The 17,921-nt window shown below is 46.0% G+C and overlaps 2 protein-coding genes across 5 annotated transcripts in view; both read left to right on the forward strand.

Moving 5' to 3' along the window:
- The window catches only part of RIPK1 (receptor interacting serine/threonine kinase 1), a 45,439-nt gene extending 40,473 nt beyond the window's left edge, over window positions 1-4,966 (forward strand). For all 3 annotated transcript variants that reach the window (XM_038005552.2, XM_007973833.3, XM_038005553.2), the window contains exons 10-11: window positions 1,425-1,577; window positions 3,977-4,966. In XM_038005552.2, coding sequence (XP_037861480.2) covers window positions 1,425-1,577; window positions 3,977-4,263 — 440 coding nt within the window. In that variant the 3' untranslated portion in view covers window positions 4,264-4,966. The remainder of the gene's footprint in view (window positions 1-1,424; window positions 1,578-3,976) is intronic.
- A 4,562-nt stretch (window positions 4,967-9,528) lies between these two features.
- The window catches only part of BPHL (biphenyl hydrolase like), a 32,673-nt gene continuing 24,280 nt past the window's right edge, over window positions 9,529-17,921 (forward strand). The window contains exons 1-2 of one of the 2 annotated variants that reach the window (XM_007973830.3): window positions 9,529-9,686; window positions 14,722-14,825. In XM_007973830.3, coding sequence (XP_007972021.3) covers window positions 9,580-9,686; window positions 14,722-14,825 — 211 coding nt within the window. In that variant the 5' untranslated portion in view covers window positions 9,529-9,579. Of the gene's footprint in view, window positions 9,687-9,722; window positions 10,375-14,721; window positions 14,826-17,921 lie in introns of those variants that run through there. The other variant, XM_073005622.1, reaches the window with a different exon arrangement.

The following is a 17,921-nucleotide window of genomic DNA, read 5'->3' on the forward strand; positions in this document are numbered from 1 at the left end:
TCTGGTGGGACTAGAGTCTCTGGAGTGGAGAGAGGGTGGAGACAGTGAAAGGAAGATCAGAGACAGAGGGTAGGGCAGAGCTGTGGCTAGCTTCTGAATACTGAACCTGAGAAGTTTGAGTTTATCAGGTAAAGGAGGAGGACCCTTCACAGATGTTCAGAGTCGTGGGATCCTGCTGGGAAGTGTGGCTGAGCTGTGCTATGCTGTTCATCCACCTCTGATTTCTGACCTAGCCACATTTTTCTATGGTAAAATTCAAAAACATAAAATATACCATTTTAACCATTTTTACAGTGGCATTACCTAACATTCATGTTGTTATGCAACCATCACCACCATCTATCTATCTAACTGTTTTGATCTTGCAAAACTAAAATTCTGTATCCATTAAACACCAACTCCCCAGCTCCCCTCCCAGCCCCTGACAACCACCATTCTACTCTCGGTTCCTGTGACTCTTGACTATTCTAGGTACCTCATATGAGTGGAATCGTGCAGCATTTGTCTTTGTGGCTGGCTTCATTCACTTAGGAAATGTCCCCAAGGTTCATGCATGTCGTAGCATGTGATGTGATTCCCTTCCTTTTCAAGGCTGACTATTCCATTGTGTAGCTAGGCCACAGTTGGGTTATCCACTCATCTGCTCATGGGTGCTTGGCTGACTTCCACCTTTCGGCTATTGTGAATAACACTGCAGTGAACACACGGGTAGAAACATTTCTTAGAACCTGTTTTAGTTCTTTTGGGTATATACTCAGAAATGGAATTGCTGGATCATATGGTAAATCTATCTTTAATTTTTTTGAAGAATCACGATAACTCTTTTTTTTTTCTTTTGAGACAAGAGTCTCGCTCTGTCGCCAGGCTGGAGTGCAGTGGCACAATCTCGGCTCGGCTCACTGCAAGCTCCGCCTTCTGGGTTCAAGTGATTCTCCTGCTTCAGCCTCCTGAGTAGCTGGGATTACAGGCACCCACCACCATGCCTGGCTAATTTTTGTATTTTTAGTACAGATGGGGTTTCACCATGTTGGCCAGGCTGGTCTTGAACTCCTGACCTCAGGTGATCCACCCACATCGGCCTCCCAAAGTGCTGGGATTACAGGCATGAGCCACTGCGCCCAGCCCACTATACTGTTTATAGCAGTGGCTGCACCATTTCACATTCCCACCAGCAGTGCACAGGGGCTTCATTTTCTCCACATCTTTGTCAATATGTGTTATTTCTGTCTTTTTTTTTTTTTTTAATTGTAGGCATCCTAATGGGTATGAGGTGGTTTAGCCAGATTTTAAAGAAGAAAAGTTTGAACGGTGGCATAGGATAATGAACTTAATGTTTGGGGTAAAGCCCTGCTTGTTTGCCATGCTGTACTTTTTCTCTTGCTTTTGATCTAGAATTACTTACCTGTGTGTTTCTCTTTGTTCAGATGAATCTATAAAATATGCCATATACAATAGTACTGGCATTCAGATTGGAGCCTACAATTATATGGAGGTTGGTGGGACGAGTTCATCACTACTAGACAGCACAAATACGAACTTTAAAGAAGAGCCAGCTTCCAAGTACCAAGCTATCTTTGGTAAGATACCCTGGAAGGACCCAATGTCTAGCAACCTTGAACTTTCTTACTTTTGAGAAGGACATAGTGGAATCTTAAAATTTCTCTGATAATTCTTCTTGAAAGTTTTCTCATGTTACTTCTGCAAAATATCTTTGTAATTTCCATATAATTCCTTTGTAATTTATTTATTTATTTATTTATTTTTTCTGAGACGGAGTCTCGCTCTGTCGCCCAGGCTGGAGTGCAGTGGCGTGATACTGACTCACTGCAAACTCTGCCTCCCGGGTTCACGCCATTCTCCTGCCTCAGCCTCCCGAGAAGCTGGACTACAGGCGCCCGCCACCATGCCCGGCTAATTTTTTTTGTAGTTTTAGTAGAGACGGGGTTTCACCGTGTTTGCCAAGATGGTCTTGATCTCCTGACCTCGTGATCGGCCCCCTCGGCCTCCCAAAGTGCTGGGATTATAGGCGTGAGCCACCGCGCCCAGCCAATTTATTTGTTTTTAATATGGAGATAATCACAGTATTTATGGATTTGTTGTGAAAATTAAATGAGTTGGTATGTATAAAAAGATTAGAACACTGCCTGACACATACTAAGTTCTATAAAAAGTGTTAAACTTTCATCATTAGCATCATCAGTATTACTGCTCAGACCTGGAAGAAACAGCTGTGTCAGGCCCTCATCAAAGGAGATCCTGTACAAGATAGAAGACTGTGCCCTCCACAGCACTTCTGTAATAAAATCAAGAGGACTATCTCTTACAGGGTTCTACTGTGCAGGCCCATAATGCTAATCCCAAAGTACAGTCTGGAAAAAGTCATGAGGCCAAAACAACTTGATTAAGAACCCAGCTTTCTAATTAACCATGGGATTGGCTATTTTTTTTTTTTTTTCCTGTAAAGGAACCAGTAGTAAATGTTAGGCCCTGCTGTCTTTGAGGTCTCTCTTGGAACTACTCAACTCTCTTATTGCAGTGCAAAAGCAACCACAGACAATACACACGTGAATGAGCATGGCTGTGTTCCGATAAAAGTTTATTTACAAACGCTGGCAGGGAGCCAGATGTGGCCCACAGGCCATAGCTTGCCAACCCCTGGTCTAACCCATTTGAAGGACAGCTTTTAAAATACCTACAACAGAACTTCTGAATGGTCAAGGGCACCTGTGAGAATCTAATGAAACGCGGGATCTACCCCCTACAGAAATATTGACAAAATTTGGAAAGTATCTTGGGAAGTTCTTGGACTGCTGACAATCGAGTGGTGGCAATACAAGCCACATTATGGAGGGCTGAGGAAAGAAGAGAGGTTGAAAGGAAAAATGAAATATTTTCTTCCTTATGTTCTGTTTAATGAGGTCGTGTAGGAATTATTTTTGTTGTGGTTGTTTTACATTTTTGTTTCCTTTTATTATTTTTACGAAGGGCTAAGGGAAAGAACCAGTAGAAGGAGAGAGGTTATGGCTATTTGAGAAGAGGCAATGTCAGTTGGCGGCGGGGTAGGGTAAAGGAGGGGAATGGTCCAGAAACAGACCTTGAAGAGTAGTTACCTCATCGCTTGAAAGACAAGGAAGGCATTGTAACTGAATGGGTTCACACCTGCTGGACAATTCCTTGATTAAGTAAGAGGAAAGTGAACTGTTGGGTGGGGGTGGTAGTCAGGAGTTGAGTGGCTTTCACTCTGGCCAGATGTAAGTGGAAAATGTCTAAAAGGAACAAAAATGGTGGTTTTTCCCTTTACATCCAGGAACGTCTAATACCAACAGGGTCACGGGCTAAGATTGAATAGAACACCCAACCTCGTAGCCACATAGGGGTTTTGTTCACAGAGCCATCAGCTGTGGCTCAGGAATGTGTCTACTGGGAGGAAGGAATGCCTTATTCTTTTTTATTTGTTTTGTTTTTGAGACCACATCCTGCTCTGTGGCCCAGGCTGAAGTACAGTGGCACAATCATGGCTCACTGCAGCCTTGAACTCCTGGGTTCAAGTGATCCTCCTGTTTCAGCCTCCTGAGTAACTGAGGAGTAACTGAGTATAGGCGTGTGCCACCATACCCAGCTAATTAAAAAAAAATTTTTTTTAAATAGAGACAGGGTCTTGCTATGTTGCCCAGGGCTGGTCTAGAACTCCTGGGTTCAAGTGATCTTCCTGCCTCGGCCTCCCAAAGTGTTGGGTTATAGGCGTGAGTCACCACACCAGGCCCGGAATGCCCTATCGTAATTCACATAAAGACTCCATGTGGGCTAGCAGGCATGTGAAATGTCTCCAGTGCATCAACAGCCATAGAACTAAGAAGTTATCCTTTTCCCTGTCTTCTTGTACTCTTCATTTCACTTGGGTTTTTTAGCAGTTCAGGAAGCTGGAATGTTTGAATGGGCTTTAGCTTGATACCTTCTTCTCTTTCCCATTTGGCAGATAATACCACTAGTCTGACTGATAAACACCTGGACCCAGTCAGGGAAAATCTGGGAAAGCACTGGAAAAACTGTGCCCGGAAACTGGGCTTCACACAGTCTCAGATTGATGAAATTGACCATGACTATGAGCGAGATGGACTAAAAGAAAAGGTTTACCAGATGCTCCAAAAGTGGGTGATGAGGGAAGGCATTAAGGGAGCCACCGTGGGGAAGCTGGCCCAGGTGCTCCACCAGTGTGCCAGGATCGACCTTCTGAACCACTTGATTTACGTCAGCCAGAACTAACCCTGGATGGGCTGTGGCAGCTGAAGCGGACTCCTCGCTTACTGAATAACCCCAGAAAGTTGGCTGCCTCGGAGCATTCAGAATTCTGTCCTCACTGATGGGGGTTCTGTGTCTGCAGAAATATTGTTTTCTGTATGTCATAGCCGGGGAATGGGGAAAGAAGTCTGCAGCAAAGGGGTCTCACTCTGTTGCCCACGCTGGTCTCAAACTTCTGGACTCAAGCGATCCTCCTGCCTCGGCCTCTCACAGTGCTGGGATATCAGGCATGAGCCACTGCGCCCAGCCAACAATCCGCTCCGAGGAAAGCGTAAGCAGGAAGACCTCTTAATGGCGTAGCACCAATCAAAAAATGACTCCTAATTGGGTTTGGAAAGGGAGAGAAGAGATGTCTGAGGAAGGTCATTTTCTTTCAGCTCATGGCATTTCCTAGAATTTTGCTGAAGCAAGAAGAAAAACTCAGAGAACATAAAATCAACTTTTAAAATTGTGTGCTGTCTTCTTCACGTAGGCTCCTGTTATGAACAAAGTACAGTAAAATTCTAAGCCCTGTTCAGAGACTTTTTGAATCACTGCAGCTCATTGCCACGTTACAGAGTCTGTTAACATGGATATCAAATACTGTATCAGTTACTATAGGCTCTAAGAATCACATGCAGTCTTCACTCCATTAAATTATCGATTTTTTAAAAATTAATTGAATTTATATTCAGTTTTCAAATTAACTGAACAGATTTAAAGGGGTACCAAGGAGGGGGGAAACATCAGATTTCCCAGACAGTTGTTGCAAGGAATTGCTACTAACTGTGACTACAGCAGAAATTCTTGATTGACTTTGAAAGTTACTTCCTGGCATTCTGGTACTTTCATCCAGCCTGGGTGCCCTGGAGAGGGAACAGGAAATGCTGATCTCTACGCCTGGGTGAGAGCAGAACCTCGGCTGACACTGTTGAGTGGCTTCCTCGGTTTACTCTGTACTGTGAAAGTATTTTCATATTTTTTCTGTGTGCCAGAGTGAAAAAGGACAACTCCTGACTGTGGGAATTGTGCCTGTAGCACCCAACCTTTCAAAATCCACCTGAAACCTAGGGGTGTGGATGAAAGAACTAGAATAGTTCAGAAGACTGAAGCTGGGTGGGCCGCTCAGCGTCTCCACTGGCATTTTGCCAAACAGACAGGGAAGGCCGTGTGCTTAGCTCTCCCCAGAGGGAGGACGAGAAGGGTGTGGTGATGGTCAATCTGGCTGTTGGAACGGATTCTGGTGTCTTGGGCTGATAACAGTGTTGTTGATTCTGACTGTGAACCCCTCAACTCTAGCAGACACATACACGCCCCTGACACGGGGCTGCAGAGCAAGCTCTGAGCCTTGGCACTGTCGGCGTCTCGGGCTGGGTAATTCTCTGTTGTGGGGACTGTCTTGTGCCTTGTAGGATGTTTGGCAGCATCCCTGCCCCTACCTACTAGATGCCAGGGGCACTGTTCTCCCCCCCCGTCCCTCCCCCAGTTGTGACAACAATGTCTCTAAACATTGTCAAACGGTCCTAGGAAAGGAGAAAATTGCCCCGGTTGAGAAGAGCACTGCTGTAAAGTAATGAGCCTCGGCTCTCCTGTCCACACCGGTCCGGTTACTACTTGGCTGCCACGCAGCCTTGGATCCTACAGCCCAAAAGGGAGAATGGAGGGAGGCTCCAGGCTTTGCTGGAGGGGCCTGGGTGAGTTCTGTTTGCTCCTTGTACCACCATCCAAATGGTGTTCTCAAATCTCTTAGAGTCCAAAGAGGCTGAATAATTAATATTGAAAGGCAAAAGGGCGAGGCATTTTTTAACACACTTTTTAAAATTTTATACCGCAACTACAGGCTACTGATGTGATGTGTGTGTCACTGGGACAGATGGGGGTTCTCCATGGTGCCTCTGCCACGGAGGCTGCCTTTCCTGAGCATAATCCCCTTTTACCCTCCTGCTGCCAAGCAGGAGACGGGATGCTGCTGGTGAGAAGAACACCTCCCTGCCAGTGCCTTTTGGCCCTCACGATGAGAGGCCTGCAGCAGCACTGCTGTCCCTGCGCCTGGCTCTGGGGCCTTCCCTTCGCCCCCACTTTCTCAGCACCATGGTGGGAAGAACCAGGTTTGCCTGTGAGGAGTTACGTACAAGGCCCAAGCTCCACAAGAACACTGCTGTTAACGGGCAGAGCCAAGTAAGCAGGACGACACAGAGCAGCAAAGGAGAACCGAGACTGTCGGTTCGGAAACAGACATTCACACCCTAGGTTATTACCGGTAATAGAGACCTACTTCCAGCTCCCACAGTCCTGCTTGGTGGATTTTCCACTTGTTGCTACAGTCATCTTTGCTTTGGGTCTGTCATGTGAAGTTAGGGTTTCAGGAATAAAATGTTTAATCACAAAATGTTTTAGGCAGTATTTTGAGGTACATTTTAATGTGGTACTTATGAAAGGAAAAGCATTTTCTAAGTATAATAAAGGCATAAATAAAAATAGGAGTGTAAATCTTCGAGATCTTAGAAGCAGCTGATTTCAGAGAAATCACTGAAAGGTTAATGCTACTACAGTGATTTTTACAATATGTAATAATCCAAGTATACGACCAGGTATCGTGGCTCATGCCGGTAATCCCAGCACTTTGGGAGGCCAAGCTGGGAGGATTGCTTGAGGCCATGAGTTGGAGACCAGCGTAGACAACATAGCAAGACCCTATCTCCACAAAAACATAAAAAAAAAAAAATTAGCCAGGTGTGGTGGTGTATGCCTGTAGGCCTAGCTTCTTGGGAGGCTAAGGTGGACGGATCACTTGAGCCCAGGAGTTTGAGGCTGTAGGGAGCTGTGATCACACCATGTCTCAATCATCATCATCATCCAAGTATAGAGTCCTGAAACTGAGAGCTCAAAACTCCCCTCTGCCACTTTTCAGCTGTGTCACCCCGGACTTGCTTCCAATCTTTCACCATCATTATCCAAGTATAGAGTTCTGAAATTGAGCAGCTCAAAATTACTTTTCAGCTGTGTCACCCAGGTCTTGCTTCCTAACCTTTCTTAGCCTCAGATGCCTCATCTATAAATGGGGAGTGTAATAGCACAAAAGGTTCATGTGAAGATTAAAGAAATACGCATCATAAGATGCGTGGCACAAAAATGGCAGTTTTTAAAACTGCACAATCTTGCTGTATATAAAGAACTGGTTGTCAGGTACGTTACTTAAAAATAGTGACACCAGGCTGGGCGCGGTGGCTCACACCTGTAATCCCACTTTGGGAGGCTGAGGCGGGTGGATCACCTGAGATCAGGAGTTCGAGACCAGCCTGGCCAACATGGCAAAACCTCGTCTCTACTAAAATTACAAAAATTAGCTGGGCATGGTGGCGGGTGCTTGTAATCCCAGCTACTCGAGAGGCTGAGGCAGGAGAATCGCTTGAACCCGGGAGGCAGAGGTGGCAGTGAGCTGAGATTGCGCCATTGCACTCCAGCCTGGGCAACAAGAGTGAAACTCTATCTCAAAAAAAAAAAAAAAAGGAAAAAAATAGTGACACCAAAAACCTAAAAACTCAGTGCTACTGTTTTGCTTAGCACTAGGGTAACTGGTGTTGAAACTGTACAGACAGCTATTTTTATCATTTCTGAGATGAAACCCCAATCAACATATCAGGAAAAAAGGAAATACTGACCTCACCAAAGATTGCTGAAAGTCAAATGATTAAATTCCACTCAAACATTATATATGTCTCTTTCCTTTCATTCAGGAATTAATGTGATAGAGTTATGTTGAGAGTAGAATATGAAAACTTTTGCATAGTCTGTATTCAGGCCAAAACTGCCTTTACTACTCAAGAAAGTCCAAAGGGCCAGTGAGGACACTGCAGGTGGCAGACATTTCCATGGGTAACACCTACAAGCACTGTGCTCACAGGACTGACTGACACGAAAAAGGTGTCTTGGAGGGAAAGTCATGCAATATGCAAAGAAGCTGTTGTCTCCAATTATTCAAGCCAAGGCTACAACAGTATCTGCCAGTTATTTCCAGTTAAGGCAGAATGATAGACTTAAAGCAATATTGGTTTTTTTCTCCACTGAGCTTTCAATTAGATAATGTCTATAACATTTATAAAGCTGGAATTATATAGTCAAAGCAAAAAACATTAAGTGTGGTAAAACATACATAAAATTACCACTTAAACCACTTTTAGGTGTATAGTTCAGTGGCATCAAGTACACTCACAATGTTATGCAGCCATCACGAAAATCCATCTCCCCAAACTGAAACACTGTCACAAGGAAACACCAACTTTCCATTCCCACTTCCACCAGCCCCCAACGACCTCCACTGTATTTTCTGTCCCTAGAAGTTTGACTCCTCTGGGCACCTTATTATATAAGCGGAAGCACACAGTATCTGTCTTTTTGTGACTGGCTTACCTCCCTCAGCATAGTGCCCTCCAGGTTCATGTAGTGGCATGCGTCAGAATTCCGTTCTTTGTTCAGGCTAAAAAATGCTCCATTGCATGCACAGGCAACATTTTGTTTATCCGTGTATCTGTTTTTGGACACTTAAATTGCTTCCACTCTTTTGGCTATTGTGAATAGTGCTGCTGTCAACATGAGTGTAAAAACATTTCTTCTTGTACACACTGTTTTAAATTCTTTTGGGTTATAGACCCAGGAAAGAAAATACTGGATCATATAACTGATTTTCTGAGGGACGACAGTACTGTTCATCACAGTGGTTGCACCATTTTACATTCCCAACAGCAATATACAAGGGCTTCAATTTCTCTACATCTACACCAACAATAATTTCTGGGGGTTTTGCTAGCAGCCATCCTAATGGGTGTGAAGTTGTATAAAGAAAATTTAGATCTCATCATCTCTGAAAAGCAAATACACTTCCACCGTTAGTAGCCGGCCTAGAGCCGGAGCCCCGCGTGGACGCCCACCCAGCGAGGGCGCTATGGTTGGCGGCCTCGACTCCTGGAAAGGCCACGGTCGCTGAGGCGACGAGCGGGGGCGGGGCAGCGCCGACTGGGACACTCAGCCCGGGAGCCAGAGCCAGCACGAGAGGGGACGGTCTATGCAGGTGCAGGCAGTTCCAGGACTGGGAAACCACGAGCCCAGTTTCGGTCGCCCACAGGCAAGCACCCGGCGGGGCGGGGCTTCGGGGCGGGGCTTCGGGGCCGGAAGGGTAGAGGGCAAAGCAGGATGTAGCGGCGGGGTGGGCGGAGCAGGGGGCGAGGCTTCGGGCGGAGTGGGCCGCGGACCGCCCTGGGTCTCAGCGCATGCGCGCTCCCGACGGCGGCGCGACCTGTCACCATGGTGGCTGTGCTGGGTGGCCGAGGTGTGTTGCGGCTGCGGCTGCTGCTCTCCGCGCTGAAGCCCGGGATCCACGTCCCACGGGCCGGACCCGCGGCCGCCTTCGGGTAATGGCGGCCACCCCGCGCCTGGGATCCCCAGCATCCGCGCGCTCGAGGGGCGGCGGGAGGGGCGCGTGCCGACCGCAGGAGTTCCGGGCGTGTGGGCACTGGGCGTGGGCGAGGTCCGGCCGCCTTGCCGCCCTTTGTGCCGCGAGACCCCGATCTTGGGGTGCAGCCGCGCTTGGTGCGCGAGTCCCTCGATCGTGCATGCGCCTCGGTCAGCCCAAGTTCAAGGAGTCCGGAGCAGTGGAGGCCTTGGGCCGTGGAGTGCAGCCCCTCAGTGTGCAGACCAGAGAGACCCAGGGAGTTACTTTTGTCCGTAGTATAGACTCACCCGTGACGAAGCACGGATTAGAATCCCAACACCCTTATTAGTCCATTGCTCTGTCCAAAGTCCACACTGTAAGGGCATAAGGACAATAATCTCTTCTTCCTCCTATGTCAGAAATCAGCCTGAGAATGACTGTGCCCATTAGCTCTCTAGTACCGCTAAGGCCTTAATCACGGGTCCCGAGAGCCCTAAGTCTTCTCTTTGCTTGCTGATCTCTTACCTTAATGTGCAAAAGAATCACATTGGGAACTGTGAAAATTCAGAATCCTGGGCCTCACTCCCAGAGGATCTGATCTACATGTGTGGAGATGCCCAGGAACCTGCTTTATTCTCATTTGTCGTCCCACCTCTCCCCCATTTCAGGTAAAACAATAACAAAAAATTGGATTAATTTCTGACCTTCCGTCTTGAAAATGAATGCTCTTGGTCCCCAGAGATACTGGGCAGAAATGTGGATACAGCGGCATGAAGCTTGTTTTACTTTATTGTCTACATACATCCCTACACACATGCAAGCGCACGTATACAACGAATGTACACAGTGCATGTGCGCAGTTGACTGTTCATGGGCTATTTCCATGAAGTCGATACTAGATAGGTACACAGTGTTTAGAACTTTACTTGATCCAACATAGAAACTTTTAGTTTGAAAACTTGATTTAGAAGGAGAAAAGAGGGCAAAACTGACCAACTTTTAAAATTTCATATTGCAATTGACTAGCTCCTTTAACTTTAGAATTATTATAAGATGGTCAGGGCTATTTTGATAGATGGAAAAACATGTCAATGGCTACAGCTGTATAAATTAACAGTGAAGATGATTATTTTTTCCGTTTCCTGTTTGTAGAAAGGCATTGAAATAAGTAAGGTTACTGTAATTGTACATATATATATATATATATATGTATTTTTTTTTTTTTTTTTTTTCTTGAGACTGACTCTCGTGCTACTGCCCAGGCTGGAGTGCAGTGGTGTGATCTTGCTCACTGCAACCTCTGCCTCCCAGGTTTAAGCGATTCTCGTAGTCTCAGCCTCCCAAGTAGCTGGGATTACAGGCACCCGCCACCATGGGGTTTCACCATGTTGGCCAACCTGGTCTCGAACTCTTGACCTCAAATGATCCACCCGCCTCGGCCTCGCAAAGTGCTGGAATTACAGGCGTGAGCCACCGCCCTCGGCCTACCAATATAGTTCTGATAGGTTATTTAATGGTTGAGGAAGGCCCCATTCACCGAGTTGCATTGCAGGTCATTCTTCCTAAAATATCTCTGAAAAAACAGGTTTCTCTGGATTTCGTACTGCCATTTTATACATGCAGCTGCAAGTTGATATGACATATAATCTGGTAAAAGGATTCATGTAAAAACTTAGCTTCAGAATAGCCAGTGCCCAACCTACAATTGACTTGTGTTCCAAAAACTTGTTAGTAAGTCTGCTGTTTGGAACTTTGACCCTTATTTCAAAATCTGTAAGGTGATTTATTCCTGGGTCAGTTCAAAAAAAAAGCTTTTCTACCTGAAATTGTGTATTATGTACAGTTATAGATATTAATAATTCACATAACCTAACAATCTTCCTAAAAAACATTTTCCAAGTTCAACCTTGGGATGCCCTGCCAGAGAATCAGAGCCTGTCCTGCTGACGCCTGCACCACACTGTATCTGGCAGTCAGAGTGTGGCCCCAGTGCCTGAGCCCTCTTAGGACTCTGTTCAGCCATGAGGTTAGAGAGGAATCATGGCCTCTGGAGTTCTGATGGCCCCGTGGCCACTTCCTAGCTATGTGAATGTGGGCAGATTGTTCAACCTCTCTGAGCCTCTTGCCTTGCAGCGTTTTTGTGAGCATTTGAAACAATGAATGTAAAAGCCTGGGGATATAATAAACATGAAGTAATTAGTAGGCACAATGGGAATATTTATATAATAGTACAATATATAAGATATGTAGGCCGGCGTGGTGGCTCAAGCCTGTAATCCCAGCACTTTGGGAGGCCGAGATGGGCGGATCACGAGGTCAGGAGATCGAGACCATCCTGGCTAACACGGTGAAACCCCGTCTCTACTAAAAAAATACAAAAAACTAGCCGGGCGAGGTGGCGGGCGCCTGTAGTCCCAGCAGCTCTGGAGGCTGAGGCAGGAGAATGGTGTGAACCCGGGAGGCGGAGCTTGCAGTGAGCCAAGATTGCGCCACCGCACTCCAGCCCTGGCAACAGAGCGAGACTCCGTCTCAAAAAAAAAAAAAAAAAAAAAAAAAAAAAAAAAGAAATGTAAAATAATTCATCAAGATTCACGTAAATTCAAGCCCTGAAAGTAGCAAATACTTTATTGTAGGCTACTTTGCAAAACATACACAAAAGAAATAGCTGAACATATAATATTGTAATAGCAGTTTCTTTTTTTTTTTTTTTTTTGAGATGGAGTCTCTCTCTGTCGCCAGGCTGGCGTGCAGTGGCACGGTCTCGGCTCAGTGTAATCTTCACCTCCTGGGTTCCAGTGATTCCCCTGCCTCAGCCTCCAGAGTAGCTGGGATTACAGGCGCGCACCACCATGCCCAGCAAATTTTTTTTGTATTTTAGTAGCGACAGGGTTCCACCATGTTGGCCAGGATGGTCTGATCTCCTGACCTCATGATCCACCTGCCTGGGATCCCAAAGTGTTGGGATTACAGGTGTGAGCCACCACGCCCGGCTGATCCAAAGCTATCTTAACCATAGAAATGAATTTCTCAGAGGAATAGGGCAGGAATCATAATAAGTAAATGGCAGGGTCAGTATTGCCGTTGTTTACTGGCTTCATTGATGCCCCTCTAATAATATTTCTGTAGATAAGGAGCTTAGAGTTTGGTCAGACTTATTACTACCCAACTCTGTCTTTTATTTTTCCAGAAATTGTGTGTTAAGATTAGATGTACCTGTATTCAACACATCTGTTTCCACGTTTGTTTCTTTTTTACTTGAGATTGGCAAATAAGATTAAACCAAAAGAGAAAACAGGACCTCGTGTTTTCAAAAGGGCTGTGTTTCAGTTATCTTTTGACTAAGGGCAGAGGTAGCGGTAGGGAGTATGTAAAAGAAAAAGATGAGCCTAGCGCGCCTGTAATCCCAGCACTTTGGGAGGCCGCGGCGGGCGGATCACGAGGTCAGGAGATCAAGACCATCCTGGCTAACGCAGTGAAACCCCGTCTCTACTTAAAAAAAGAAAAAGAAAAAGAAAAATTAGCCGGGCGTGGTGGCGGACGCCTGTAGTCCCAGCTACTCAGGAGGCTGAGGCAGGAGAATGACGGGAACCCGGGAGGCGGAGCTTGCAGTGAGCCAAGATCGCGCCACGCACTCCAGCCTGGACAACAGAGCAAGAAAAAAAAAGAAAAGAAAAGGAGATGGTGGTTGATTTCATTGTGTTGGCACTCCACCAGGAGAAGAGGAGCGCCTCCTTCCGGCATCTGTCCTGACTTGCCATCATGTTCCTCCTGTGCTTCACTCAGTCATCTGTCTGATAAGCTGTGGGAAGTTTGGTGGAGCCTGGTCCTGGTGCGGGGGCCGTCTGCGTGCCCCACTGGTGTATATCCCAGGACAGTCTGGCGCTCCTGGAAGAGCAGCTGAGGAGAGGTTAATCAGAACACCTGTTCAGGGCACATAACTCAGGCAGGACAGACACCGGCATTGTGCCCGTCCTGAGGTGTTGTCCTGTACTAAGCTGGTCCCGTTAGATGCTGGATCCTAGGAGGTCTTAGGCCGAGGCGGGTGAGTGGCAGGGAGGAGGGCTCTTGAGATGGAGGCTTATGGACAGGGCTACTTAGTAGTTGACACAGACATATTTTAACATTTTATAAAACAGTAGGCCTTATCAGTGCAGATGGGCAGTCTTGACTATGGCCCTCCTGCGCAGGCCAGACAACACAGGATACCCTACAGCTAAGGAACAGCCTGGAGATCAGCACCTTGAGACCAGTCTCGTCTTTGGGAATGTCACCAAGGCTGCTGAAGATCTGGGTGGGTCCTCTGGGTCTGCTGAGGTGCAGACGAGGGCTCCAGGGTTTTTGCCCCGATGTCCACCCTTATTTCACTGCACCAAGCCCCACGCCAGCCTGCACTTGAGTACCCTTGGCTTCCAGCTCACCAGCGTGTGCCGTGAGCCTCTGTGGCCGATTCAGCAAGCCTGCTAGGGTTTTTGTAGGGTGAGCCCCAGGCTGGTCACGATGGCATATTCAAGCAATGAGAGCACAGTTCAGATTGGCAGTCTAGTAAAGAAGATTCAAACTCATGTCACTGTTCAGAATTGGAAAAATCAGAATAACCCAAGGAGCCTGCGAGGCGATGTGGAAGCGACTCATTCGTATACAAAGACAGTTTTATCATCTTAAATTAAATGATTTTCCTTTGGGGGTGCATTTTTAAACATTTCTCAAGTTGTATTTTTTAATTGACATAATTGTATCTGTGTATGGGGTATATAGTGATGTTTCCATACATACAAAGCGTAGTGATCAGATCAGTGTAATTGGCATATCCATCGTCTCAAACACTTCTCATTTCTTTGTGTTGGGAGCACTCAGTATCTTCCTTCTAGCTATTTGAAAAGATCTCTCATTGTTAGCATCCCACAGTGGCACAGAACACTAACACTTATTCCTCCTGTCTACCTGGAATTGTGAATCAACTAAGAAATCTTCCGTCTCCCCTTTCCCCCTGTGGGGATGGGTTTTTTCTCTTCTAGAACCTCGGTAACCTCTGCCAAAGTGGCTGTGAATGGCGTTGAACTGCATTATCAGCAGACTGGAGAGGGAGGTCATGCAGTCCTGCTACTTCCTGGGATGTTGGGTCTGGACGCTTTTTAATGGAATGCTTTTGCATGCTGTAAAATCTATGATGCATTCACAATACTAGATGCCAAATGTTGATTATTAGTTTTAGTGCTTTTCTGAAATGTTTTAATATTTGCTACAATCAAACTTAAATGACTTAGAAAGGTAGGTAACTTTCTACTGCTGTTCAGAATTGAATTTTTTATTCCTTTAGTAAAGTACCCAGTTTTCCTATGCGAGTACACTATGAAATCACAGTTGCCCATAATTTGGGAGGGTGACGGGGGTCAAGGAAAGGGGTGTGGGAAGAAGGGGTAGATAAAGGAAGAAGGTGAGTGGGTAATCAGTCATCCTAGTTTGCCTGGCATGGGAGGTTTTCCAGGATGTGGGACTTTCAGTGCTAAAACTAGGGTGGATTGGTCACTTGTGGTTGATAATATATTCAGTTAGAGTAAGAGGTAAGAAAAAAAACTCAGTTTAAATCTTGTTAGAAATCAGAGTTAGATTGGCATATTACCCTCTCTCGATGTATGGGCCATAATAAAACCTACTGGATCTCAGTCTCATTTTCGTAACTGGAGTTCAGATGTAGAAAGTTCAAGGGAAAAATTTCCAGTGATTCCAGGACATCCCAAATCTGGTTTTAAGGGCATTAGTATTGTTGCTTTATTTTTGATTTGGTAAAATAATCCTAATATTTAATCTCAGTATCGATGGGGGATTGGTTCCAGGAAGCCCTCAGATCCCAAAATCTGAGGGTCCTGAAGTCCTTGATATAGAATAGCGCAGTATTTGCATGGAAGCTACATGTCCTCCTGTATACTTTAAGTCATCTCTAGATTACTTACCATATCTCATGCAATGTAAATGCTGTGTAAATAATTGTTATCTCGGATTGTTTAGGGAATAATGACAAGGAAAAAACCCTGTACATGTTCAGTACCGACTCAACCATCCATTTCTTTCCCCAAATATTTTTGTTCTGAGGTTGGTTGAATCCACAGATGTGGAACCTGTGGATAGGAAGGCTGACTGTACTTATTTCTTTGTGATTTGCTTCTTTCGAAAAGTGAAGTGCTGAAAAGGTCCCACTTGACTGAGCCTCAGCGGGCCGTGGCACCGCTGCAGCTAGCGAGGCGCATGCGTCCAAATGGTGCTGGGCACCTTTGTTTGCCTTAGGCTGATGAATGAGGACATTGACTCTCATGGCTGATGTGGGGCTAAAGTTATCTGTAAAAGCTTTTCCCATCTCAGCTTTCCATTATTTCAGTGTTGCAGTCATTGTCCAGGTGCTAAAAACTTACCAATTTAATTTTTTTTTTTTTTTTTTTTTTGAGGCGGAGTTTCGCTCTGTCGCCCAGGCTGGAGTGCAGTGGCCGGATCTCAGCTCACTGCAAGCTCCGCCTCCCGGGTTCACGCCATTCTCCTGCCTCAGCCTCCCGAGTAGCTGGGACTACAGGCGCCCGCCACCTCGCCCGGCTAGATTTTTGTATTTGTATTTTTTAGTAGAGACGGGGTTTCACCGGGTTAGCCAGGATGGTCTCGATCTCCTGACCTCGTGATCCGCCCGTCTCGGCCTCCCAAAGTGCTGGGATTACAGGCTTGAGCCACCGCGCCCGGCCATTTTTTTTTTTTTTGAAAGGGAGTCTCACTCTGTTGCCCAGGCTGGAGGCAGTGGCACGATCTCGGTTCACCACAACCTCTACCTCCCAGGTTCAAGCGATTCTTCTGCCTCAGCCTCCTGAGTAGCTGGGAGTACAGGTGTGTGCCACCACGCCTGGCTGATTTTGTATTTTTAGTAGAGATGAGGTTTCACCACGTTGCCCTGGCTGGTCTCGAACTGCTGACCTCAGGTGATCCACTTGCCCCGGCCTCCCAAAATGCTGGCATTACAGGCGTGACCCACTGTGCCTGTCCCCAATTTAATTTTTGTTTTTGTAAAATATTAGCATGATTTCAACATAAAAAAACAAATGGACCAGAGGAGATTCTCTCTCCTGTCCCATCCTCAGCACCCAGTTCCCCGCCCGACAAGCCTCTCAGGTGTCACATGCTGATAACTATGTACTTCTATTCCCTAAACGCTTTTTAAAGTTTTATATTCTTGGCACTGGTCTTCAAATGTGTACGTGTATGCCAGGAGCAAATGCCTTCTTGTTTCTGAAATTGGTCTTTTAGACTGTTCTTTTTTCCCATCTTCTCACCTCCTGCCCCTCCTTCAGGGTATTTCCCTCACCAGAACCCTCCAGGTCAGAGGCAGAAGAGAAGCCTCAGGGGTCACAGCAGCAGATGTGGGCTGGAGATCCATTCATTTGGTTTTGGCTTGAATTTTCTGATGATTTACCTGATCTCGAGAAAGATATATCTTGCCAGGAAAAATGATAGGCCTTCACGTTGTTAAATGATCCTGCACCACCGTGAAAGACATTTTCTAATACAGTTTATCAGGCAAAGTGGTTAGTAGTCATTTGTGGCCTGAGATAGAAGTCCTCAGAAATCAGCAGACTTCACTGATAAAATGCTGACTTGCCCCTGGACTGGGCTCTGTGAGAGTGGCCTTCTGCACTGTGCACAGTAGGTGTGAACACACCACACCTACAGTGACCCCGTGGTGGGCTGTGGACTAGCAGGCCAAGCTCCCTGCAGGCCCACTAATAGAATTCGGCTTTTAGCATAGGCTGTTTCATACTCTCCTGATGAAACTGATGTGGTTTTTTTCCTCCACACCCCTTCTGCATTTCAGTGTTTTCATTTAATTTTTCTGGTTTTTAATTATAACTACAAAATAAAATCTTTAGGCTATTCACCTTAGCTTAGTAAAAAAAAAAAAAAAATTTTAATTCTGGAATTTTAGAATTCCACTTTGAATAACTTGGACCAAATCTCATAAACTTGTTTGCAGATATCATAGAGATCCCGCTCATGTGTAAGTCATTGTTTTAAGAAGAAAAGAGGTGGCCGGGCGCGGTGGCTCACGCCTGTAATCCCAGCACTTTGGGAGGCCGAAGCGGACGGATCACGAGGTCAGGAGATCGAGACCATGGTGAAACCCCGTCTCTACTAAAAAATAGAAAAAAATTAGCCGGGCTCAGTGGCGGGCGCCTGTATTCCC

This window comes from Chlorocebus sabaeus, chromosome 17, assembly GCF_047675955.1.
Source record: "Chlorocebus sabaeus isolate Y175 chromosome 17, mChlSab1.0.hap1, whole genome shotgun sequence".
Lineage (NCBI taxonomy): Eukaryota > Metazoa > Chordata > Mammalia > Primates > Cercopithecidae > Chlorocebus > Chlorocebus sabaeus.